The 22,794-nt window shown below is 42.1% G+C and overlaps 7 protein-coding genes across 7 annotated transcripts; 3 read left to right on the top strand and 4 right to left on the bottom strand.

Annotated features, from left to right (window-relative positions):
* Positions 1–233: 233 nt before the first annotated feature.
* On the bottom strand, positions 234–5,827 carry I206_107183 (uncharacterized protein; the record flags this gene model as incomplete). Its single annotated transcript, XM_019156993.1, has 2 exons — positions 234–4,444; positions 4,498–5,827. The coding sequence occupies 2 exons, from the start codon at positions 5,825–5,827 to the stop codon at positions 234–236; spliced, it is 5,541 nt and encodes a 1,846-aa protein (XP_019009711.1).
* A 282-nt stretch (positions 5,828–6,109) lies between these two features.
* On the top strand, positions 6,110–7,842 carry I206_107182 (uncharacterized protein; the record flags this gene model as incomplete). Its single annotated transcript, XM_019156994.1, has 4 exons — positions 6,110–6,355; positions 6,415–6,528; positions 6,591–6,875; positions 6,988–7,842. The coding sequence occupies 4 exons, from the start codon at positions 6,110–6,112 to the stop codon at positions 7,840–7,842; spliced, it is 1,500 nt and encodes a 499-aa protein (XP_019009712.1).
* Positions 7,843–8,009: 167 nt separating this feature from the next.
* Positions 8,010–11,242, bottom strand: I206_107181 (uncharacterized protein; the record flags this gene model as incomplete). The annotated part of the gene is made up of 15 exons (XM_070203464.1): positions 8,010–8,370; positions 8,441–8,712; positions 8,774–8,959; positions 9,027–9,110; positions 9,163–9,641; positions 9,704–9,907; positions 9,975–10,062; positions 10,112–10,129; positions 10,190–10,233; positions 10,300–10,329; positions 10,390–10,433; positions 10,492–10,598; positions 10,667–10,943; positions 11,001–11,116; positions 11,171–11,242. The coding sequence occupies 15 exons, from the start codon at positions 11,240–11,242 to the stop codon at positions 8,010–8,012; spliced, it is 2,382 nt and encodes a 793-aa protein (XP_070059565.1).
* Positions 11,243–11,544: 302 nt separating this feature from the next.
* On the top strand, positions 11,545–12,602 carry I206_107180 (uncharacterized protein; the record flags this gene model as incomplete). Its single annotated transcript, XM_019156996.1, has 4 exons — positions 11,545–11,666; positions 11,750–11,831; positions 11,947–12,110; positions 12,224–12,602. 4 exons carry the CDS (start codon positions 11,545–11,547, stop codon positions 12,600–12,602), a joined length of 747 nt encoding a protein of 248 aa, XP_019009714.1.
* Positions 12,603–12,821: 219 nt separating this feature from the next.
* I206_107179 (uncharacterized protein) lies at positions 12,822–17,173 on the bottom strand (the record flags this gene model as incomplete). The annotated part of the gene is made up of 24 exons (XM_019156997.1): positions 12,822–13,019; positions 13,092–13,312; positions 13,384–13,768; positions 13,825–13,908; positions 13,958–14,123; positions 14,180–14,205; positions 14,267–14,359; positions 14,412–14,467; positions 14,525–14,564; positions 14,618–14,651; positions 14,703–14,798; positions 14,855–15,065; positions 15,121–15,187; positions 15,239–15,288; positions 15,338–15,557; positions 15,623–15,707; positions 15,765–15,814; positions 15,881–15,958; positions 16,010–16,145; positions 16,199–16,219; positions 16,277–16,326; positions 16,430–16,653; positions 16,731–16,895; positions 17,113–17,173. 24 exons carry the CDS (start codon positions 17,171–17,173, stop codon positions 12,822–12,824), a joined length of 2,817 nt encoding a protein of 938 aa, XP_019009715.1.
* Positions 17,174–17,775: 602 nt separating this feature from the next.
* Positions 17,776–19,927, bottom strand: I206_107178 (uncharacterized protein; the record flags this gene model as incomplete). Its single annotated transcript, XM_019156998.1, has 6 exons — positions 17,776–18,468; positions 18,549–18,756; positions 18,824–19,242; positions 19,304–19,398; positions 19,455–19,672; positions 19,746–19,927. 6 exons carry the CDS (start codon positions 19,925–19,927, stop codon positions 17,776–17,778), a joined length of 1,815 nt encoding a protein of 604 aa, XP_019009716.1.
* Positions 19,928–20,227: 300 nt separating this feature from the next.
* I206_107177 (uncharacterized protein) lies at positions 20,228–22,746 on the top strand (the record flags this gene model as incomplete). The annotated part of the gene is made up of 8 exons (XM_019156999.1): positions 20,228–20,507; positions 20,577–20,704; positions 20,779–21,264; positions 21,331–21,405; positions 21,459–21,501; positions 21,565–22,091; positions 22,172–22,382; positions 22,523–22,746. 8 exons carry the CDS (start codon positions 20,228–20,230, stop codon positions 22,744–22,746), a joined length of 1,974 nt encoding a protein of 657 aa, XP_019009717.1.
* Between the last annotated feature and the right edge of the window lie 48 nt (positions 22,747–22,794).

The raw sequence follows: 22,794 nt of genomic DNA, 5'->3' as shown, positions 1-22,794 counted from the left end.
TGGATCGGACAATACCACCTTCGGGTTATCTTTGTAGAGTAGCTTTTAAACGAGAATACGAACAATGCATGATATTATGAGATATGTAAGACCAATTGACGCATCAAGAAATACTATATACAGTACAGAGTTTACAAGACCTGAATATGACCTCTACCATCTCAAGACCTTTCATGAAGTTTTGGAGAAAGATTCATCATCATTCCGTCGATGCAGGAAGATTTTTCCATCTTTTACTTTTTACCCCACCCGAACTTCTTCCATAATTTACCTGACCATTTCTCATTGATATTTGACCTTCTCGTGACAGATGAAGGGGAAGTTTCAGTCCTAACTTCGATATCTTGATCTTCATTACTATCAATATCTGGAACAGGTGTACCTGGTTCTAATTTACTTTCTATCGCTCTACGCTTCATACCTCTAGTTCCTCTCCTCGGTTCGTCTTCACCATCTTGCTCGATTACACCTGAAGCCAATAATACATTGTTTTTGATATCTTCTTCGATTCCAGGCGCTCTAGATTTCCTCTTTTTACTTGAGGGGATTTCGATGCTGAAATTTGATTTAGTCGATGATGACGGTTCTTCCTCTTCACCTTCTTGCTGTTCCTCTTCTTCCTCATCGGGTCTATAAGGAGCTTCATCTTCCCTATTGACGAGACTCGTAGGCTTTCGTGGCGAGCGCGACTTGGTGGGGCTTGATGGCTTGGTATCTTCGTCGGTTGGTGTGGCTACATCCTCTTCCATTTCTACTGTTTGCATCCCGTCAACTTCTTCAGCTTGAGGCTCAGGGGTAGCTGACGGGGTAGATTGTTTACCCCTGAGTGACTTCCTAGTGGATCTTCTAGGCGCGACTGTTGGCGGAGAATCCATTCGATCTACATGAGGCGCTGGGGATGTAGTATTGGGATTGCCGTCATTGTCATTGGCCGATTGAGATATACTTTCGTCCATCTCTTGGATATCATCGCCTCTCGCAACAGACATTCTAGCCGATCGTCTCAGTGGAGGTCCAGGTGAAGCGGTGTTGGAAGTGCGACTACCTGTATCTGACAAAATCGAAGATTCTCTTGCTTTACCCTTTCTCACACTAGATGGTCTTGCACTTGAACCTCTACCTCGTTTGACCGGTGTAGTGTCGCTGACTCCATGATCCGGTTCCACTGAAGCTGAAGTTGTGATACGCTTTTTACCGCTTCTGGTAGCTGGCGGTGACAATGCTTTGTTCTTTGTTGGAGTAGCGAAATTCTCCACCTTGATCGAGACATTCGAATCATCATCTACCTCAGCGCTAAGCCGACTATTGCTTCCGAATGATTTCCTCTTTCTACCTCTTTGAACCGGAGTACCCCTAGGTGTTCCCGAAGCTTCCCGCTCTGGTAATTTGGCATCTTCTTTGGCGGAGAGGATATAGCAATGGCCCTCGTCGAATAATTGAGCACCGACTAATCGTCTTATCTTTGTTGTTAGTTGAGGTTGCAGTATAGGATTCTCGTGATCCATCTGTAGATTTCTGGCTTCAGCCTCTTCTGCCGTTGTAGATCTGCCTTCTGAGTTGGAGGTTTCTTGCTCGAGCTGTTTCAGTTCCGGTATAGCACAATGAGGTACCAAGATGACGGCGGTCAAATCGTCATCTGATATGCGGAGTTTCTCATAATAGCAATGTGAACGAGTTGCAGGAGGTTCAAGAGATGCTGATGGCCGACCTCGCGATCGCGTAGCTCGATGTATCGCGGTGGCCGGGCCAGGACCAGCAGCGAATGCTTTGTCAGGAGAGCCATGACGGTGGAACAGCCGCTCGATGGTGGACTCGCTGATATGGGGTAGAAATGGTGGTTTGAGAGGTGAGTCGGTGCTTGTTGGCTTGTCTTTTGGAGTCAGGGAATTTGCTTGATCCTCAGAGGCAGCTGGTGTCGTATCTTTCGAGGTTGCTGTAGACTGTGCCGTGTCCGAGTCTGTGGCAGCTAAAGGACTTGTCTTCGCTCCATCGACATCATCGTTGACGGACTCCGCTTGAGGCGTATCGCTTGCTGCAGACGAGATCGCGACTTCCGGCGTTTCCATTGTGAGTGATTCTCGGACATCGTCTGCCTGCGACTTGTCACTGACCGCTGAATGTAGTTGGCGCACCTCGACTTGTATATCGTCATTGTTATCAACTCGCTCGCCGCCAATCTTCATTATTTGAGCCGACTCTTCCGCAGTCACAGCGGAGTGCCGGGCTTCATCTTCCCCGTTAGCATCCTGGCTTTCTGCTCCAACCCCCGCTTGGTCGACCTCGACTACGAGATGTTTATTCGGTGACATGGTATTTCTATCTATGTCAGGTTGATTATCCGCTTCTTCCACGCTTGTAATAACATCTTCGGTCGCAGTGACGGTGGATTCGATCCATCTGACGTGGACTTGTATATCTTCGTCGTCGTCATGCTCACTCATCACATCTACATTAGACAAGTGTGAAGAAGTAGCTAGTGCTGATGCAACACGAGACATAGGCGGAGCAGGCGAGTCGGGTTCCACTTGAAGAGAAGGCGTCTGGACCTCTTCGGACGGAGTCAGTTGGTGAGGGGTTATCGGAGCCTCTAAATATGAATCAGGTGGAGGCAAGGCCGGATCAGGTAGGTTGGTGGGCGTAGCTTCTCTCGTAGCCGGTACGGAGAGGATATCGGAAGGAACGGGATCCCTTCCTGGTGGTTCCACAATGAGAGAAGGCGAAGAAGGTGGATGCGGAATCAGATCGTGAGGGTCGAGCGGTCCAATTGCAGACGTGTCTGCCGCAGGTAAGCTTGGATCTGGGAGGGAAGGCGGTGTTGCTGCTCTTGAAGGTACAGCGGAAGCGATATCGGCGAGTATTGGGTCTTGAGTGATTTCTACGACTAAAGAAGGGGTGTTGTTCTCCTGTCGAGTCATTGTGTGTATATCCAGCGGCTGAATCGATGTGGTATTTGGTGGCGGGACGGTAGGGTCAGGCAGCGTAGTAGGCGTACTTGGTCTGGACACTGCAGAGGTCGGCACGTCTTCCGCAGCTTGCGCGTGTTCGGGAGGTTCGACGGCTAATGATGGAGAGCGATCAATTGATGGGCGAGTGTCATGTGGGACGGCCGGGGTTAGTTTATCGGTATCAGGAGGTGAAAGCTTGGGATCTGGTAATTCCGAAGAATGTTCGGGTTGTTTTTGAGTTGCTGCAAGGTCATGCCGAATCTCTGCAGGTTCCGCCCCCAGAGATAAGTCTGGTCGGCGTTGTTGGTGAAGATCTGCAAGTGAAGATGTGCCACTGTTGGCGATTGGTGATACATCTCGAGGAACGAAGGCCGGAACAGGCAGGGGGAAGATGTCATTACCCATCTCCACATTTCCCATCTGTGGGAGGGCTTGAGCGGGAGCAGCCTCAACAACAGGTAGTGTGGTGATATCGCCAGATGCACTCATGACCGGCTCAAAGGGAGGCGCAATACTCATACTGGATTCGTGAGTTATAGTAGAAGCAGTTTCGGGTATGTCGAAGGAAATGGAGTCACCAGCATTGAAAGGTTGATCTTCTTCACCTATAGGCGAGCGCATTGGACTGAAGTTGGCTTCTTCCAATTCCTTCACATCATCGACATCCATCGTGAGATCGTCTGTAAGATCGGGTGTATTTGCGATGCTCAGACCAGATTCTTCGGTTTGTTCCCATAGGATCGAAGGGTCCTGCGAGGTTGTTATCGATTCTTCGACGGTCGTAATTGGTTGCACCTCTTCGAATATTTCTTCCACTACAGTCTCAATCGTGCTGGACGGTATTGCGCCGAAGCTGAACAATCCGGAATCCGTCATAGGGGTCTCGATTGCGAACGGTTGATCGACCTCGCTGGTCTCTGCTGCATCCACTACTTGTATCTCATCGACTTCCATCATTTGGCTGAGACCAGCAAACATGGACGGCGGATTGGTCACAGCTGGCGTTACTAGAAGGTCGTAAATTGCGATTCTCTCGTATTGACGGTCTGGCGATAGCTTACCTGGCTCTTCCACTAAAGCTTCGAACGTATATCTGTCCTCGATCACCTCTCCATCATACATGATCGCTTCCTGAGGGACTGTTTCGACATCTTCAAGATTCCGTGTATCCTGTTGAACATCTTGATCTATACTAAAGGGTCCCCCAGTCTCCAACAACAGTTCATCTTCCTCTGCTTCCCCGTCTCTGCTCTCTGTCTCAAGTACATCCATCTTGATGACGGTCGGCTCTCCATCTCCGCTCTCTGCTTCTTGTTCATTGCCTTCCACTTCTTCTTCCTCCTCCGTGGAGTCTTCTTCCTTATTCTCCTCGCTGTATTCTATCGGCTCTTGCTCTTCCAGGCCGTCATACTGATCCTCATCTTCGTCCGACGACGAGCCTATTTCGATTACTTCTGTGAATACAGGCCCTTTCGGTTGAGGTTCTTCCTCTTCCTCATCTGCGTGGATATATCAGCTTACTTGCCTTCCGAATAATAGAACGAAACCTTACCATATGACCCCTGGCTGTCGAGTTCATCCTCTTCTTCATCTTGATCATTATGCTCATCCTGTGATTCTTGATCGTACTGATGTCCTTCCTCCGAATGCGGCTCTGCAAACTCTTCTATAGAATATTGCAAGGCTGCATCGACGGGCAAAGGACCACCGAATACAGGATCCACAATTTGATCATGCGATTCTTCAGGGTGTATATGAGGGAATATCGAAGAAGGTCCAGCGGCATCTTCAGGCATCGCTTCGTGAACTTGCTGTACTATCTCAGCGAGAAGAACGGGATCGATAGGATCTTCCGAGAAAGCAGCAGGTAATTGATCTATTTGATCTTGGGATTCAACAGTTGTGTCGTGTCCAACAAATGCTGATGGAGGAGCAGGTAATTCTGGATAAAGTGTATTGGGCGGCGAGGTAAGTTGATTTGGTGCTGGCGATTCTGAGGTTCCCATATATTCTATACCATCATCTGAATCTTCTTCAATTTCTTCTTGTTCTTCCTTTGCATCCTCATCGAAGTGGTCGCCTTGTTCTTCATCTTCCTCCTCGTCCTCTGATTCGTCTTCATCGCCATAGACATCGCCATCAGATCCTACATACGCTGCTCCGTCCTCTTCGGGAGCCACTCCATATGCAGGATCATAGCCCTCTTGAGATCTAGTTTCGAACAGCTCATCATCTTCTTCCTGCTCATCATCTTCTTCCTGCTCATCATCTTCCCCATCTTGATCAGCGACTTGATAAGGAGTAGTGCTACCTTCCTCTTCTTCTTCCAAATCATCCTCATCATCGCCGTACATTTCGAAGAGCGGTTGTTGTTGCATTTCGGGCGATTGATGTGGATCTTCAACAGATGAACCTTGATCTCCCTCGTTCACATGATCTTTCAATGATTCCCCATCATCCGAATCGATGAGATTTTCATCGACGGAGGCTTGTCCATCATGTGTCTGGATTGCTTCTTCCTCGTATTCGTCGTCGTCGTCCTCCTCCTCCTCCTCCTCCTCATCATCATCATCATCAAATATACCTCCGAATTCATCTTCATCCTCATTTGATATCTCGGCATTGTATACGACTTTCTCCTCCTCAAGAAACGCTAAGTCACTCTCCGGGTTGATTTCTTCATCCTCATCGTCTTCTTCTTGTATGACTGGGGAAGGTGATCTTGATGGACCAGGGCTATCAGGTGGGTTCAAACCATTTTGAATTTTAGCTTGTAAATCATCCAACCATGAAGCTACCGCTGGTCGAGGGAATAAGTCATACGGTCCAGGCTGCTTGATCTTCTGTACACCAGCAATGGGTGCAGTCTGAGACCGTAGCATCCTATCACTTTAAGAATATTCTGATGCTTATATGATCCTAAACATCAGATATGATTGTGAAGAATTATTGATATTTCATGATTGATTATACACTACTATCATGACGCTTAAACAACCTACGAGTTATATATCAAGCGGACAAACCCGCATCTCCGGTGCTAAACCACGTGTTTACCCAAAAAGTCGAGAATTGTTAAGAAAAGGATAAATAAATCGTCTATCTAGATATAATAACTTTTTACATATATTTGCCCTATATCAAACAATTATAAGCCAGACATTATGGCTCCACAAGAATTGATATTATCTGCGTGCTCTTCGGATCCCTCTTCTTCTTCAAGCAGACAACAATCAACACCTTCAATACATTTACATGACCTTTTGACTTCCGGTTCAGTACAGTCTTTTAAGAATTCAGCTAGTTCGTTAAATTCTTTAGGGTATGTTCAAAGTCAAAATGGTCAAGGAGGAGGATTATTCGCTGTACAAGAAGGGAAAGCTATACTCAATGTATGGGCTTGGCAAAAAGTTAGTTGTCGTAAATTTTGTTTGCTGTTCAAACGCTAGTCTAACTGCGATATTGATAGGACCAAATGCACACTAAAATACATCTTCCCGAGAAGATGAGCTGTTTCTCTGTATCTCCTAATGGTTTATGGGCAGTAGCAGGATCTCCAAATGGTCAGATATACCTATGGGAGGTAGGTCATGATTCTAATGTTCCAAACCCTTACTTAAGCTAAAAACAAAGAAACACGGATAGATCGCATCAGGTCTTCTCTTATCATCATTTACAGCTCATTATCGATCCTTAACATCCTTGACCTTTACACCAGATTCTCAAATCCTCATTTCAACATCATTGGACTCTTCAACTCATATTTTTTTGGTTTCTCGTCTGATAGATCCCGAAGATCCAGCTACGGCCGGTAAACCGTACGGATCTCTGACAGATCATACTTTAGCAGTAAGAGGTGTGGGTTTGGGTAAAATGGCTGGAAGTATGGGCGGTAGGATATGGACTTTTTCAGATGATGGAACTGTCAAAGTGAGCTGGTTTTATCTAATTCATGCAATATAAAATGATATATCGAGATTAGAAGTTTCTTTTGCCTAGGCAACTTTATTATGGAACTGACTAATTTCGATTTTTGTTTTAGATGTGGTCATTACATCCTCCATTTACATTAATTTCAACATTTACACTTCCTTCAGGTTCTTCTCCTAATAATATATCAATAGATCCAATGGAACGTTTCTTTTACGTATCTACAATTCAAGGAGAAGTATATTATATTCCTTTATTTCGTCGTAAAAATTTAAATTCAAATTTAACAGAAACAAATGATTCATATGAATCATCAATAAATGAATCTTCCTTAATATCAAATAAAATTGAAGGTTCAGTAATTTCAATAAATGAAAAAGAAAAAGATAAAAAAATTAAAATAACTTCAATGACATTATCAATTTCTTCAACAAATTTAATTTTAGGTTTTTCAAATGGTCAAATTAATTTATATTCTTTACCTTCACATCAACATTTACGTACTTTATCTTCTCATTCAAATTCAATTACACATTTATCAACTTTATTAAAACCTTTAGATTTAATTAAATCTAATAATTCAAATGGTGGTGCTGGTGGTGGTGGTAATAATGGAAATGGAAAATTATTAGAAGAATATTCAATTTTTGAAATTAAATCATTTGAAAGAATTAAATCACAAAATGTTAAATTAAATCATAATATAACGATTAAATTATCTCAAAATACTAATTATAATAATACATTATCTACAAATTTATTATTAAATAAATTAGATGAATTACGTCCAAAATCAATTAAATCAATAGGAAGTAATGGTAATACTCAAAATATTGAACAAAATCAATTGGAAGCTCTTTTAGAAGAGAATAAAAGATTAAGAACTTCATTAGAGAAAGCATCAAAGATAAATGAAAAGATGTGGAATGGTATAATAGACATGAAATTGGATAATGGCGAATCGTAAAGTATCCCTTCTTTCCAATTTGTACAGTAATTACATCAGCATTGTCATGATCATGCATACACTCTGCACCCAGCAAAGTCAAAACACCGCTGAAGCTCATGATGGCAGATCGGGAAGCATGGATCATATGCTTGTCTCGACTGAGCCTGTGTACTGATTATGCCTAATTACATAGCTTCTCCATCAAGATCTTCATCCATGGCTTCCCCGTCCAGGTCATCCATTTCCATAGCTTCACCATCAACATCATCGTCGTTGCCCATCACTTCTCCATCCAGATCCTGCCCATCTACTGGAGCGGCGGATACCGGAACAGCATTGATAGGTTTGAAGGACGACTTGAATCCAGAGGTTTGGAATTTACCGTCTTTCTTGTCCTCTTCTTCCTGTTTCTTCTTCTTTTCAGCTTCCTCTTCTCTCTCTTGCTGCTTCGCTTTCGTCATTTTCGGATCCCCTGGAGTAATTAACGATTTCGTACCGTCCAGCAAACCTCTAAGATATTCTGCAGTTTCAGAATTGAATACAATCCTATCGATCGCCATAATCAGCTAGCTCCTATATCATATTCCGAAGAAAGATAAAGAATACGACAACTTACCATCTTTCCCAAATTTCCAATACGTTAAAAACTTGACCCCTGAAGACATCTGCACTAATTTTCCCTGAATAAGCTAGCAAACTCTGATATACCGTTGACAAATGAGCGAAGACTGGAGGTAGTCGACTCTCAAAGGCTTGACGATATTTCCAGACGTTGGGAAGGGATGATGCCGAATTGTGCAAGATATCGGAAATTAGATGCAGTCGAGCCATCTTTCTAGGTACAGGCGTAGCGTCCAATCTTACACTTCGACAAACTATTTCTGCCACCTGATTTTCAATTATCAACGGTCAGCATGAAGCAGACCAGCGACCTGACCCTAAAACACACCTCATCCGCGGCTTCTGCTTTCTTCAGAGCAAACCCCATTCCTCTAGCGATTTCAGCTCTCTTCCCGCTCATCACTCTTAACATCGCTTCGAACCGTTTTCTAGCAAGCTTGCCTAGTTTGCCTCGAACGACACGTTCTCTTTCCGAGTCTTCGGCTGAATCCGAGGAATACATTGAAGCATAACCCTGCAAGTTGACATCAACATTGATTGCACCCCCAAAAACTGGATAGTTATACGTATATCCCACTCACCTCGTCTGCAAAATCATCAGGTGGCGGCGTTGGTATCCTATATCGGGAATCAATGCTCGATTGATACAGGTGATATTCAGGCAACTACTCGAATTGATCAGCAACCATCCTGTCCCGCAACAAGATCCCAACTCACATCCTCGTTGAATAGGAAAGCGAATTTCGGATTCTCCCTCTCCTTTTTCCTCAACAACTCCTCAAATCCCCTTCCATGGTCTTTCACTCTTCCAGCAACGGTCTTTATGAATTTTCTATGTTCTTCAGGAACACTTTCCAACCATTTATCTTTGGCCGAGACTTTACGAAGTCGGGGGGACGGCGAGCGAGAGTCATAGGAATCGGAAGAATGTGATGAGTAGGACTTGCGACGAGGTTTTCGTCGAACAGGTGACGGTGATCGAGAAGACCTTGAAGAATAAGATGGAGATCTCTTTGACCTTTTCTTTGATGTGGGAGGTGAATAAGACCTCGATTTCGATCGACCCCTGTCCCTGTCTCTGTCCCTGTCTCGGTCCCGCCTGTCATCATAGACCTTCCTGTCATCTCGGTGACTGCTCCTATGCTTTGGCGAGGCTGATCTTGCCCGGTCCCGACTTTCTCGGCCAGATCCTAGATCTATTACATATGTTCTTGGTCAGTCGAAGCCATCGGGGGTCACAAATCCCAGTGCAGCTCACCGTAAATGGGTCTCAGAGGCAGAGGTACAGGTTTACTCCACCCTACTCTGAGTATACTGCCTCCCCAGTCCAGCCCATCATACTCCCTGACCGCTCGTTCCGCAGCTGGGCGTTTCATATAAGATACGAAGCCAGACAATCCAGGTTTAACCCTCCGACTTATGGTCATTCCAGCGCCAATGGAGCTGTCTTCATCGCCCCTGGCTATAGTTTATGCGCCCAGTGTTTAGCATCGGACGTCTTGCTACTCGGTCACTCTTTAGAAACTTACGCCACATGATCTTGACCGCACCGACAGGACCAAGCTTAGCGAAAAACATTCCCAGACTTTCCTCGGTGATATTGCTTGGCAAATTTGACTAGAGGGAACGTCAGTGATGCGGGGTTGCATCCGCCATTGAGACTCACGATGAACAAGTTCGTTGTCTGATGACGTGAGAGAATTGGATCAGCTGCACTCGGATGTGAACAGCCAGCTGGACTCACCTCTTGATTGCCAACGATATGACTACCTTTTTCCGACTCCCAGGCTGATTATAAGGCTTATACGATCAGTACGACATGTTTCATGGTGTTGTAATTCCAACTGTACAGACCTGCAAGTGCAGAGACGGATGATCCTTCCTCTGTTGCCAGGATGTATCAGCTTATGATATATCCTTCATCGTTTTTCAATTTTTACTTACGCTTCGCCAGATGACCTAGCCGTTCTTCTCGCGCATTTTGATTGCTAAACAAGGTTACGGCTGTCAGCTTGCCTCTTACAATGAAAGAATTTCATAGCTCACTTCTTAATCTCTTCCAAGAAGGAATCCATTGCTCTTTTACCCTTTCCCCTGGGTGCGCTCGAAGGTGGTGGAGGCGAAGGAGCTCTCATTCGAGATGGAGGATGATGCTACATGACAAATCTCTCAGCTACGTGTCGGTGCTGACGTCTCATTCATTCCGACTGAGCCGACTTACCCTTGATGCACCATAGCTCATTGAGGAAGGTCCTCTCGGCGGTTGATATGGAGCTCCCCTATTCCCTGTCGGTCCAGAAGGAGGTTGAAATGGCATCTGAGTATTATATCCTGATGGACCTTTAGGTATATCCATAGGTGCTCCTCCAGCTTTTACAAAACCTCCTCCTGGACCCATAGGTCTTCTATTAGGAGCAGCTACTCCACCTCTAGGGGCATTGAAAGCACTTGGACCTTCAAAAGCTTCTTCATATTCCGCATTAACCAATCTCAGTGCTCTGCAGAATAACAAATTCGCATTAGCTTGGAAGAATTCATTGCGAAAGTCAGCTAACTCTTCTTCCTCTTTCCTTTTCTTATCTTCTGCTTCTCTTTCCAAATCTTTTTTGGTTTTCTTCGTTATGCCATGACTAAATGTCTTACTTTTCAAAGCATTCAACTCTAGTTGACGCTACAAAAGAGGTGATCAGCTTACGACTGTTAATGTGTGGTGTAGCTGACTTACCTTTGGTGGAAAGCCATCATCTTCTTCATCATCTGATCCTCCAAATGCTGACAAGTCCAATCTGGGAGGCATAGTGCTTTGTCGATGGTGTCATATGCTAAATGTAAAGGCAAAAAGAAGTGAAATAGAAAGAAAGATGGATCTTGGGTGCTTTGTATTTTGGTTAAACGCGAGAACGGAATCAATTTAAGAAAGGACAAGCATAAGCATATACTATATAAGCGGTCCGTAAGCATGAGAGTGATTTAATGTTCATCTAATTAACCGTAGTATTGATCTTTATAAAGAGACAGTAAAAAATACAAGTTGACTACATCATATACATAGTAATATCTTATATCCACTCTCTCTAAAAGATTGAAACTTGGTACAGAATGGATCCAAGTAAGATTTTAGTCCCTGCAACTGGGTCAATAGGTTCGAGATTTGAATCTCAAGCTTCAATAGATGAAGCTAAAGAGAATAAGCAAAAAGCATGGAAAGAAGCTTATGCCAGGTAGGTTATTTCTTCCCATTGAATCTCTTTTGATATAGTATGATTATTCAATAGTTAATTTAATTGATGTTTTCGTTTTGTAGAATCGGACAAGAACCTCCTCCTGAACAAGCTGATGAAGAATATGATCCACGTACATTATTTGAAAGATTACAAGCTAAAAAAGTGAGTTGAAAGATTTTATTTTTATTTCAATCTTACTTCTTGTTTGACCAATCAAATATCTTGTCAAAAATTCATTAATTGTAAGCTGAAGGTTTTTTTTTCATTTATTTAAAAGGATTTAAAAAAAGAAGAATGGGATAGTAAAATGAAATTATCAAATCAATGGAGAGGTATAGACAGTGAAGAACAAAGATTTTTATTAGAAAAAGATGAAGAAAAAAAATTAAATCAAAGAAAAGTTGAAGAAAAAGAAGCAGAAGAATTAAGAGAATATAGAGAGTGAGTTTTTAAATTAAAATCTCACACCAAAAAAAAGAAAGAAACAATTTAATTCATTCATTTTATAAGATAATTCAATTTACTGATTATCGTTTACTTTGATCAACATTTAGAAGACAAGCTTCAAAAGCTACTCAAATTGAAAATGTTCCTTCATCATCATCGTTATCATCGTCATCAAATATTCAACCTAAGAAAATACCTCCTAAATTAATTAAAAAAGATGTTAAATCTTTGATGAAAGGTATAATAGTTAAAAAGAAACCAAAATCTACAACTACAAACACAAACACAAATACACATACAAATACAGTCATCCCTTCCACTACCATCACTCAATCACAAATTGACACTTCACCCAAATCGTCATCTTCAATAGGAACTAAAAGAGATGCAACAGAAATTGAGGAAATAACGATAGACCAAATTTCAAGTAAAGATGAATCGGATGAGAAAAGGCGGAAAGTTGATTCTACTGATAGCGGGACGTAGTCAAACAATTATGCAGAACATCAATTGTACCTCAATAATCTCAATATGGACTGATTTGCTACCTGCTGTAGGAAGTAAGAGCTGTTCGGAGCATATCGCAGCATTCATGTCTTTATATCTACATATTTTGTATACTCTACTTGCATGCTCTTTTTGCACATCGACAGAAGTTTTAGATCACACAATGATTGATGGGCTTGGAATAAACGAGCAAATACTCTAGAGGTTGTTAGGGACTTCGCAAGGCTCAACACTCCATATACCATCGGCGTAATCTTGAACGGATCGATCCGAAGAGAAATCACCCATATTGAATGCAGTAAGGATTGACTTCTTGACCCATTCAGTCCTGTTATTGTCATATGTCTCGTCCATCAATCTCTCAGCGGCGAGGTAAGAGCCGAAATCGTTTGACACCTGATGCACGCAAGATCAACCTCTCCTCAGAGCCACAAATATATCTGAAGCACATAATTGTGGGGTACTTACAAGGTAGTAATCATGTTCGTAAACGGTCTTCAAAAGACTGTCATACGTATGTCCCTCGCCGAATATACCACTTTCGACAGCCTTGAACACCTCAGCCAATTCGGCAGATCTTTGCTCGAGCGGGGTTGGTTGATAGGAGTTGGTAAATCTTACACCTTCTACCTGTTCAGTTAAGTGTCCAAAGAGGAAGGACTGGTCTTCCCCTGCATCTTCGGCGATTTCTGAGCGCGGACAAAATACCAGGTTAACACTCCGCTAACGCTTGTCACGATGTTCGTATGGCATCACTCACCAACATTCGCACCATCGACCGTACCAAGTAAAAGAGCACCGTTCAAAGCCAGCTTCATGTTTGAAGTACCGGAAGCTTCGGTACCGGCTGTGGAGATTTGCACGGAGACATCGGAAGCGGGAACAAGGACCTCGGCAATGGATACACTGTAATCAGGAATGAAGACAACTTTGAGGAGGGGTCCGACATCAGGATCATTATTGACCACCTTAGCAACATTGTTGATAAGTCGAATAACGAGCTTGGCAACGTAATAACCTGGAGCAGCTTTTCCGGCAAAGATAGCGGTGTGCTTGGTAATCTTCTTTCGCTCTTCGGGCGAAGCCTTCTTGATGCGTAAATATCGGTAAATCACAGCGAAGAGGTTCAAGGTTTGACGTTTATACTGGAAGGGGGCACCAAGTCAGCTGGTCGCAATACGTCACGGAGCCTTGAGCTCACCTCGTGAAGTCGCTTGATCTGTGTCATGAAGATACTGTCGATGTCCAATGTGATACCGAGCTCAGTCTCGACAAGATCAGCCAGCTATGCAAATTCATCAGCTACCGTCCTGAACAAACCCGCAACAGCTCACCCTCTGTTTGTTTTCGAGCTTGATACTGGTGAAGGCCTTTCTGAACTCCTCATTCTCCGACATGGGCAAAAGTTGTTTGAGGGTCTTGAGGTGAGTAAGCCAGTGGTCATTACCTAAAGTATGGGTAATAAGGGCAGCGAGTTGAGGGTTACATTGGAGAAGCCATCTGTACGCCCCGTCAGCGCTTGTGATCATAAATGTCTAGATTGATATTAGGCGTACCTTCGAGGTGTAATTCCGTTTGTGACCTATCCAGACGAACTTGTCAGCTCCATGAATATACGTTTGCGCGGGGTTGATATCGCTTACATTGGTGAAAAAGTCTCTGCCTTTGAATTCTACAAAGTCTTTGAAGATGGTAGCCTGTAACAATTGACTGTGAAGCTCCGCTACACCATTGACCTACGATGACAAGTCAGCTTTGTTGCTCGAGATCCCATATTCACATACTCACCTTGAATGACCCAACTATGGCAAGATAGGCCATTCTAACGTATTTGGGTGTGCCCTCTTTGATGTTCCGTCAGCTATTATGCGGCAGAGCTAGGTCGTACGTCCGCAGCTCACCTTCGATGATACTCATTCGTCTCATTCGGTCCATATCGCCCTATCTCAAAGTCAGCCACATCGTCTTACTTCCTTCTCGCATAAATAGCTTACGGGCCATCTTTTCGCAACGGCTTGCATAAAGTCGCTGAAGGTTCATCAGCGAGGGGTCAGGCCCAGTTGAAGAGTCCAGACTCACTAATTTATCCTGTAGATGATCTGCAAGTGTCTCGGTAAAAGACTCTCAAACAAGTCTATTTGCCACCTTTCAAGAGCTTCAGGAAGCACAGTATGGCTGGTTTCCATTCATCAGCTGGTCAACCCGGGGAAAATTTCATTATGGCAGCTTACTTTGTATAGGCGAAGACTTTGGTAGTGATTTTCCATGCATCCTCGTATGACAATTCTTCCTCATCAATCAAAATCCTCATGAGCTCGGGAATAGCAAGAGTGGGGTGAGTGTCGTTCATCTGGATACAAACGTAATCTGGCAGAGCGGTCCAAGGGAGGTCGAGTTTGGTGAATCTTCTCAAGATGTCTTGCAGAGAAGCGCTGACCCAAACTATGATATAACATGATGAGCTGCGAACGCCGATGTGTATATAAAGGGATCTTACGGTATTGTTGCATGATTCGGAGCTTCTTGCCCGCATACATATTGTCGTTAGGGTATAATACCCGAGTCTATTGATCAAGTATGAGCTCGAATCCGTTTGCAAGCGGTAAATAGCTCACAATGTTCTCAACTTCACTACTTGCTGCCACACTCGCTTCATAGTTACCAGCTATAGCAAAGTGTCAGTAAAGAAGCCCCTGATAGCAAACTCCACTAACCATTGAAAGAGTTAAGATCGAAACCTTGAACTGGCTTCGCGCTCCAAAGTCGGATATTGGCACAATTCTTTGTGTTGAAACCGGGAATAGGGGTATCGTAAGCTACCGCAAGACATTCCATGCCACCGGTCCAAATAGCTTTGTCCGAGTGGGGAACACTTTCGACTCGTCCGTAAAATCGAATGGGATAAGCGACATCTAGCCTTCCAATTTCCCAAGGCTACACATTTGTTTGCAAAGAATCAGCAGTTGCTATCCACATCATTTTTAAGGAATACAACTCACGTTTTCTCGATCGAGCCAGGGGTCAGGCGCTTCAAGCTGTTCACCGGTGTTGGAAATAAGCTGTTTAAAGATACCATAATTATATCTATTTGAGATTGAGTCAGCTTAGTACAAAAGCCAAGAGAATTCCACTCCAACTCACCTCAAACCGTAACCCCAACCGGGAATGTTAAGAGTAGCCATACTATCAATCTACACTACTTTGTCAGGGTCGGATGCGCAATAAGCTTATCGAGTCAGGAAAAGCCATCTGCTCACGTAACAAGCCGCAAGACGTCCAAGACCACCGTTACCCAAACCAGCATCCCTTTCCTCGTTGAGTAAATCCTCGAAATTCTAGTAAGCCTTATCAGTGTATGAATTTCAACTTCTAGTCGAATAACATACGAAACCGAGCTTTTGGGTAGCACCTTCATAAGTGTTTCTCAATCCAAGGTTAAGAACAGCATTATCAAGAGATCTTCCGATAAGCCATTCAATGGATAGATAGTAGACTCGTTTAGGAGCTTTCTTGGTATGATGGCTACGTTACGCTGTCAATGATGAGGCCGAAAATAAGAACACATAGATACTCACAGAGCCGTCTCATTCCATCGCCTGCGATTTTCATGTCAGCTGTAGCTACCTCATCTCCCAAAGAGCTGAATAGCTTACTCAAGAAGTCTATCACGGACAGAAAGAGCAGTGGCTTGATACGCGGCGATCTATCAAGCGCAATACAAGGTCAGCTTGTGTGCACATGGAGATCATCGTTGTACTCAAGCTTAGAGTGTTGCGAAAGGGGTGAAGCAGAGAGGATTAACTCACAGTATCCATATTGTAAGCTTGTCTAGCCAAACTAGTAGTCACATGTCTAACAACGGTATTGGCAACCTTTTGCTCATCTTCATGATCAAATTCCATATCCTTCAAAGCTGTTTTCCAAGTCTTTTCATCTCCGATAGGCCATTCATCTTCCATTGAAACTACACCTTTTTGAGCAGGGAAATAGGACCCTGTAAGTGATCTAACATGTCCGGGTCTTTCCTTTCCTGCGAATTCATTGCCCTGTCATCAGTTTCGCGCTTAGGGAATGTAGAATATAATCCAGATATTCATGTAAGCTTACTAGGAGTAACAATAGGTACACCGATTTGAGTAGTGTCTACGGGTTTGAGGCCATGAGGATGACCTGCGGAGACGGAAGATCTTCTTGACATTCCAGGTTGATGGAGACTTGGAGTTCTTTCACCGTGTGAAGAGGTTCTTGACGATTGTCTTTGAAGCGGTGCATCTGCTCAGAAGGGATACATCACTACGTCAGCTATTCATAACGATAGTTGGAGATTATAAAGACTGCTCAAGCGAGAATAAGTTGGAGTCTGGTTATACAGTAATCATCTCAGATTTTCGTCACTTTCGTTTCAGACCTCGCAGCTTGACGTGGTTCGATGAAACGTCGAGATCTCCAAGCTGGGAATCTAAGGTAGATTAACAAATCTGGTACTCACCACCACCACCACCATCAGCGGCTGTATGTTTATCTAAATTCTCTTTGGTCAAACCACTCATCTTGGCTCGACGCTCTGTTTCTCGAGATTATCAAGTATAGAAGAGCTACAAGCTATGACAAGATAAAAGAAGAGAAGAGGTGATGGAATGTATGCGTATGTGAGTATGTGCGGATGTATTGTTATGTGGGAAAGTTGTAACATCATTAACCTGATCTACCATATATAATACCCTTCGGCTTATTGTGCATTCCCACGTGACAAATAAATAACGAAATCCTCCGAAAGCATAAACGTTCCTATTCAAGGGTAAATTACAAGTATAAGAGGTATGCTTGGTGTGGCATCGTACTGCTGATTGCATCTGCCTTGAGGTTTCCAGAAGTATAATTGACTTGCAAGCCTGTCCTGCTCGTAGCGGAGCACATCTTGTTGTTTACAAGTCAGCAATGCTCAAGAGATCCCAAAGTATCTGATTGGTTTGTAATTTAGGGCCCCCCGACGCCGAATCAGAACGAAGCATAAATGAAAGAAGATGCCGTAAATGATGATCTTTTTGTAGTAGTGGCCCCGCTATTCAAGATACGAGGTACGATAATACAACGTACCGTACAGATGCAGGATGATGGTCTTAATCGGAAACATACAACTAGACAAATTGCATTACAACGCATCCCTGATGGCTTTCCTCACTTGTCCAATCAGATTACCAAATCTACCTTCTAGTAATCTCCCTTCCTTACCGATCCAACCTCTAAGAACCAAACCCCACCATTTACCCCAATTAGCTTCATTACCTCCAGCTTTGAAACCATAAGTCGCAATCCCAATACCAAGTACAACAACTCCAAGCGCTACTAGAGTATTGATTTTGTTTCTGGGCAATCTGTTTCTCTTCTGTCTGACTGGCACACGAAGCTCTTCATCCTCTTCTTCGTCAGATATCTCCCCTGCACCAGATTTAACAACTTGAACATCTATCATATCTAACATCTTTTCCTCTGTCCATGTATCATCACCTTCTTGGGAATACGTTTGCACTACACTACCTTCACCCATAATTTCTTTTCCTCTAATCACATCTCCATCCCATGGATATCTGTCCATCAATGTATCTGTTAAACTGAACAATTCACTAAGCTTGATTGGTTTATAAGGATTTACTGTATCATCCTGGAGTTCTTGTATCTTTGGTGAAGGTGTACTGGCGGTAGGAGGGTTAGGCTCAGAAGGTGTATCGGGATATAAGGGTGGTAAGCGGACAAACAGTGGGTGAAGGAGAGTGGGATCTTCTTGATATTCCGAGCCTAATTGATGCGCAATCGCCAGCATTTGAGGTTTTTTCAAAATCAAGATCTGACAAAGACATGAATCAGAGAAATTCGAAGATCTCTTCTTTTGCACAAAATGTGCCAGAAGTATGGATCAAGACTCACCGAAGCAGCCAAATACACAGCCGATATAGGATTTCGAGCTAATAAGAAATCGAACATCCTTTGTATAGGTACTAAGCTATCACAGTCATGCGAGAAAAGCGTGAGGACCCATGATAAAGCGAAAAATGGTAAAGTAGGTACAGGTGAAATCTTTGCCGAGAATCTGGATAATTCAGGATCCGCGGCTTTCAATATACGTTTCAAAATCCTATCGCATTGTTAGGGATTATTAGCTTTGATCTTTATCGCTCAATTTCAGTCAAGGACTAATTTACCTCAATAGTCCCATCATGCCTTCCATGCCTGAACCCATAGCATCCCTCACTCTGTTCAAGCTGAGCATCTCTGCACATCGTCTCAATTCACGCCACTCTTCTGTATCCCGATCGATGACAGCATGAGTCAATGAAGATAGGTTCTCCTTCAATTGGTCGTTCGAATCAAATGAGGAACCCGAGCCTCTTTGCTCATTGTTATCTGCTTTTTGTGCAACATCCGCAAGCTTGTCATCCGCTCCTTCGCCTTCCAGCGGAACTTTTCCGTCCGTTCCAGCTGCAGTGGAGAGGGATTCTGGAGTGTGAAGATTATATTTATCTTTCCGTATACGACCTCTTGAGGTCGATCTTGATCTCGGCGGGATGGCTTTGAGCGGTATGAAAGTAAGATATAATACAGATAGGATATCATGATATCCCTATTACAGTCATCAGCTAAGTCAATCATTCGTTTGCAGTGTGTGGCTCGAAATCACATACTTGAAAATAGCTCAAAGCTGGATATTTCCTTAAAACTCCAACTATCAGATCATTCAAATCATCTTGAAGAAGGAGTTTACTTTGGGATGGGATTCCTTGATTCTACTCCTTAGCTTTTGTTCGCATGAGGAGCACAGTTTGGTAAACATACCTTTAGGGTAAGTTACGAATGACCTGTCTGTGTCTAATTTGACTTGTCGCTCGTTTTGATGTGGTTTAGGCTCAGAAGGACCCGCTTCATTACTTGGCTGTATTTCAATCTTTTCGTCAGGTAATAAGACTTGCTCTTGGTTGTTTTCTGTTTGTACGGGGTTTGTAGTAGAGTTCACTTCTTGTTTTACCAATCGTTGCGTGTTGAGTAATGTTGACCTTTGAACGGCTATTCAGTCGTGTAGACCAGCATGCCACAATACTGGAATATAAGATAAGTCACCTAGCTTACCAAGCTTTTTTCCTAGTTTCATTGCTACCGAATCCACCAGGCAAAGCAGATATCTTTTTCAGTGCTTCATAACCTTCAACTTCTATTGCTTTTCTGGTCCAGCTTTCTCTGATAATAATCCAATCCGCTATGTTGTCAAGATCAATGTTCGAGACCTTTTCATTGCCTAGTGAAGATGACATAATATCGTCCAGATACCTTCTCGAGGGATATCACAGTGATTTAAATAGTAAAAGCAAGCAAAAGAAAACGAAATGTTCAATCATTTTATTTCAAGGTCTCACTCAAATGCTTTCTTGCACTCGAGTATCGTCATAACCGGTCAAAGAGGGTCCGAAACTTACGTAAGATGTGTGACTAACTACGCCGTGACGTTTCAGATCATCATATCAGACCGAGATCATTCAATTCACTAACATTACATGTATCCAGCTCGATATCATATACATAATCAATAGCTAGTCAAAGATTACTTCAGTAACATGTTCAACGCTCCTCGTCGTATGGGAGGTGGATCTCTTTCATCATCAGCTTTTTTAACTTCTCCTGGAATGTCAAGTTCAACATATAACGATCCTTTAGCTTCGACCGTTCCAGCACCAGGTGTGAGTGGTGGATTTGGAGATGTAGATCCTTGGTCAGCTGCACCTTCTCCAGCTCGATCTGGTACGCCTAGAGATACCGCAGATGAAGTAAGGGAGAGGAATGTTCCACATCCTTCATCCTTAGCAGGAGGTACAGAAGGTCTTAATGGATTGATCAGTACGTATGAATTGGTAGGCAGGGCTTGTGCGTAGTGATATGTCAGCTAAATTATGTAAGGAATGGTAGATGATCCACCAGCAATATATGTTTCATTATTTGATCAATTAGACACAACTGGTATCGGAAGTATATCACTCGCATCTGTGCATAGGTTATTGACTACTTCAAGATTACCTGCATCTGCAATTGAGAAAGTGAGTTCCTCTTATGATCTTAATATACTAGTTTGCGAAATGCTCTCGTGCTAATGCGATTTTCCCTTTGACAGATAATCAACTTAACGTCTCGAGATCAATCTTCGCTAGCTCGTCAAGAATTCTTTTGCGCTTTAGCATTGGTTGCTTTAGCACAATCTTCCAATTTAGATGAAGATGACATCACCATAGAAAGGTTATCAGCTTCTATTCCTAATCTACCTCTTCCAGATTTCAAACCTGCATCTTCGGCGCCTGATACTCTCTCAGCGCCACCGCTGGGGTACAGTGCAGACCACTCGCCAGTAGTCACCCCATCAACGTCTACGGGTTTCAACGCATGGGATAACACGCCTCGTACAAATGGATTTTCAGATTCTCATCCTCAATCGGGAGATCATGTATCAAGTGGATATAGTGCAAATGGAAGTGCATTTAGGTCAGATGGAATACTTGATGAAAACCAATTGGGATATTGGAAAAGGTTAGAACATGTTGATGTGACTTTAATTACGGAAAAGGAAGGTTGGTTCTTACAAAAATATAGGATTGAATCGGATGTAAGTTTATGGAGACAGCTGTCGTGCCATGAGGAGTCCTACTCAGCTGATGTTTCTTCCTACTAGAAACGTTCTGCCGGAGCTGTTTCCCGGCGGTATAGCGATTTCGTATGGTTATTGGACTGTCTTGTTAAACGATATGTAAATTTAGCATTCTTCACATCTTGGACAAGGAGGCTTATGCTTTTGTTTAGCCATTCCGATTATTGCCTTCATTACCGCCAAAACGTATAGGTCGTGAGTGGCTATATCCCTTGTGACAAGAGTGGCTTCCCAGCTCATTCTCTAATTTTACTATAGCCGATGCATCGTTCCTTGAAGCACGTCGTAAAGCATTGAAACGATTTATAAACTTTGTGGTAAATCACCCAGTAATGAAAGATGATGGAGCTTTAAACGTTTTTTTAACAGAAGGATCATTTGAATCTTGGAGAAAACGTACAAAAGTTTCAACAGAGGAAGAATCAAATAGCAAAAAATTAAATTCAGCTCAAGAAATGGCTATTCCAAGTGATCTTGATGAAAAATTAAATTTACTTAAAGATAATTTATCTTCAATTTTAGGATCTTATCAAAAACTTGTATTACTTTCTGAAAAATCTTTAGCACGTTTAATTAATCATTCAGCAGATTCAAGTAGATTAGCTCTTAGTGTTAATAGTATTAGTGAATCAATTAATAAAAGTTGTTATAAATGTTCAACATATAATAATGATGGGGAAAGTAATATAATAGGAGAAAGTTGTACATTATGTCAAGGTATAAGTAAAGGTTTAATTGATGTTGGAGAAAGTTGGAGTAAAATTGCAGAAGAAACTGAAAGTAAAGTTAGTTAGAAAAAACTAATTTGACTTTGGGGGAAAATAAGTAAAGCTGATAATTTTTTTGTTTTTTTTTGGTTGGATAGGTTACGATAATTACAAATCATATTGAATCACTTAAATCAATAAGAGATTTATACCTTTCATTTAGAGATTTATTTATACGTCATGAAAAATTATCAAAAGATAATGTAGATTATTTAAATAAAAAAATTGAAATAAGAAATAAAAAAATTGAACAGTTAAAAACTTTATCTAAACCAGGTTGGGAAATTGAAATTGATAAATTAATTTCAAGTATGTTTTTTTTTTTTTTTTTTCCCATTTTTTCTTAAAAAAGAAAAAATTAAAAATTATTATAACTATTATTTTAATGATATCATAAAAAATAAAAATAAAAAGCTAAATTTAAATTTTTTTATTTTTTTTTTATATAGTTAATGATCAAGATCAATCAACAATAATTTTACTTTTATCAAGAAGAATATTTATAAAAGCATGTATGTGGCATGAATTATCAATTGTATTTCATTCTAAACAAGCTTTTCAAACTATTTTAAATTGGAAAAATTTAACAAATGATAAAATTGAAAATTTAAAAAAAATTGAAAATATTTGGAAAAATTTAAAAATAAATTTAGAAAATATGTCAATTGAATAAACCCCCCCCCAAAAAAAAAAAAAAAAGAAGAAGTTTAATTGAATATAT

Source organism: Kwoniella pini, chromosome 10, assembly GCF_000512605.2.
Source record: "Kwoniella pini CBS 10737 chromosome 10, complete sequence".
Taxonomy (NCBI): Eukaryota; Fungi; Basidiomycota; class Tremellomycetes; order Tremellales; family Cryptococcaceae; genus Kwoniella; species Kwoniella pini.
The sequence above is the reverse complement of the archived record's forward strand: the minus strand, read 5'-3'. Positions and strand labels throughout refer to the sequence as shown.